Source organism: Montipora foliosa, chromosome 4 (assembly GCF_036669935.1).
Source record: "Montipora foliosa isolate CH-2021 chromosome 4, ASM3666993v2, whole genome shotgun sequence".
NCBI lineage: Eukaryota > Metazoa > Cnidaria > Anthozoa > Scleractinia > Acroporidae > Montipora > Montipora foliosa.
Window position 1 is genome coordinate 29,800,132 of NC_090872.1, and position 2,500 is coordinate 29,802,631.

General features: G+C 41.0%; 1 protein-coding gene across 1 annotated transcript in view; it reads left to right on the forward strand.

Annotated features, from left to right (window-relative positions):
- The window catches only part of LOC137999164 (microfibril-associated glycoprotein 4-like), a 7,963-nt gene extending 5,467 nt beyond the window's left edge, over nucleotides 1-2,496 (forward strand). The window contains exons 3-4 of the mRNA XM_068845003.1: nucleotides 196-732; nucleotides 1,822-2,496. Of these exons, the coding sequence (XP_068701104.1) occupies nucleotides 423-732; nucleotides 1,822-2,426 (915 nt within the window). The 5' untranslated portion in view covers nucleotides 196-422 and the 3' untranslated portion in view covers nucleotides 2,427-2,496. The remainder of the gene's footprint in view (nucleotides 1-195; nucleotides 733-1,821) is intronic.
- The last annotated feature ends 4 nt before the right edge of the window (nucleotides 2,497-2,500 follow it).

A 2,500-nucleotide genomic window follows, 5' to 3' on the forward strand; every position in this document is an offset into this window, starting at 1 on the left:
TTCTTCACTTTTTTTCACTTTTTTCGTCCAGCCATTCCTTCGTTCCTTGGTTCCTATATCACTTTGTTTCTTTGTCCCTTCTGTTCTTTTCCCACGTTATTTCCTTCTTTGCATCGATCGTTGCCTCGTTTATTTCGTTACTCCATTTCATCGTTTGAATATTTGTTCATTACTTCATGCTTTGTTATTTTACAGCTCGCCCAGACATTTCCCTTCCTCCAGGGCCCTTCTACGCCGAGAGTGGAAAGAATGTGAAGCTACCCAAATGCCGAGTCACCGGGTACCCCCCTCCAGTAATATCCTGGACCAAGCTCTTTGATCAACTCCCTGATGGCAGAGCAGCTGTAGAGGCTCACACCTTGACCATAACAAAAGCTGACAAAAAGGATGCCGGAACCTACATCTGCAGCGCAACCAATGACATGGGAACTTCACACGCCATGACAACTTTGATCATCAATGTTGTGCCACAGTTTACCGTCAAACCACCAAAGATGATGGAGCGTTATTTTGGGCAGTCAGTCATATTGAACTGCTCAGCAGATGGACACCCGGTTTCAAGCATCACGTGGTCGCGATGCAAAGCAGATCTACCGGAAGGGAGGTCACAGATAGCCAATGAACAACTTAAGATCGAAAGTTTGAGGGCTGAAGATAGTGGTACTTATACCTGTTCAGCTCGTAGTGAAATGATTCAAGCTGAGACTGAAGTCCAACTTATAGTTAGGATTGGTAAGTATTGCTAGATCAATTAATAACTTAATTTTTATAGTCACGTGACGTTTTTGCTTGAAAAGGAAAGGTGCGAACACGTAAATTGTGCAAAGTTGTCAAACTTCTACCCATTGGATTAAAAATAAGCCAGCGTATGTCAACACTATACGAGCCAGCAAACCACAATAAACAGCTAGCCAAGTATAATCCTAATCAGTCTCCCCTCATTCAACAAGTGAATGTAAAACTTTGCTCCCTTGTTCAACATTACCTTTCCAAAAGGGTAATGATTTCAATTCCCATCTTTGAGTTTGAGTTTTTCGAGAGTAAAGCGTTTAAAAGGACATTAATAATTGCTCCCGGTTTCCGTCGTTCGTTAACTATTTTCTCTCGTTGCGCTCATAACCATGTCACTTATTTAACGCAAATTTTCTTGTTTACCATCTAAAACGCAACAACTTACATAACTTTGGACTTACACTGAACTCGCATGATGTGTTTTATTCCCATTGAGATCCGCCTGAGGTTTGTTAGCTCGCATATTGTGTCATTTAAGGGCCATCTAGGGGAAGATTATTACCCAATTTGGGTCTGATACACCAGCGGGGAAAGAATGAGATGTGACATGGTAGAAATGACAAAGTGCACGCGGGCGATGTTTGTTCCTAAATACTTATCTTACATCATGTATTTGTTGTAGACTTTGAATACAATCGTCTGGCGAGATAGAGTACCAATAATTCGATACGTGAATGGCTTTTCAGGTTTAAGTGCCGAAGAATTTAAGATGTTATGGGCATTGTTCCATAAAAGGGTTTGCTTTTACATCAGTTGTTCTGACAAGTGCAGGACGAGCTCTAAAATCTCGATTTTCATTGCTGCGAAAATCTCAATGACAGGTTAAAGAATCAAAATGAACTCCTTCGTCACCCAAAATAAAATATTTGAAAGATGTAGATAATTGAATATACCGTAGCAATACACAGTATTTGACTTTCTGCAACATTCCATACATAGACAAAATAGTAACTAAAGGATAAAAAGATTTTGTCAATTAATCATGAAACTTTCCGAATAAATTATTCATTTTCATTATTTTTTAAACAGCCCGTGATTGCGCTGAATTGCTCTCCGTTGGCTTCAAGGAAAGTGGCGTGTACACAGTAAACCCAGCAAATCAAACCAGTTTCCAGGTATACTGTGACATGAAGACAGATGGCGGCGGGTGGACCGTCTTTCACAAGCGCTTCAATGGGTTTGTTGGATTCTATAGGGGCTGGGAAGAGTACAAACACGGATTTGGTGACGTCAGAGGAGAGTTTTGGCTTGGAAACGAGAAGATTCATCAACTAACAGAGATTCCGAGTCAACTTCGAGTGGAAATCAAGACACCATCCAATGGAAATAAGTATGCAAAGTATAGTAACTTTACGATCACCAATGAAGCCACCAATTACACACTCTTTGTAAGCAACTATTCTGGTACAGCAGCAGACCTTTTAAAGTATCATAATGGTATGAGTTTTTCCACCAAGGACCGCGATAATGACATGGACGGGGGACACTGTGCAGTAAGTTACACAGGCGCCTGGTGGTACAGGAGTTGCGCCGGCTCGAGCCTGAACAGCAATTACGGGTACAGTCATTATCTGTGGAATTGGAGCCCCCTTAAAGGCAGTGAAATGAAAGTAAAACCAAAGCGCAATAAGTAAAAAAATTGTTCAGCATAATTTTCGTTAAGAAAAGCCATGCAAGTGGAAAGTACCATTCTGTCAGACGTTCGGAT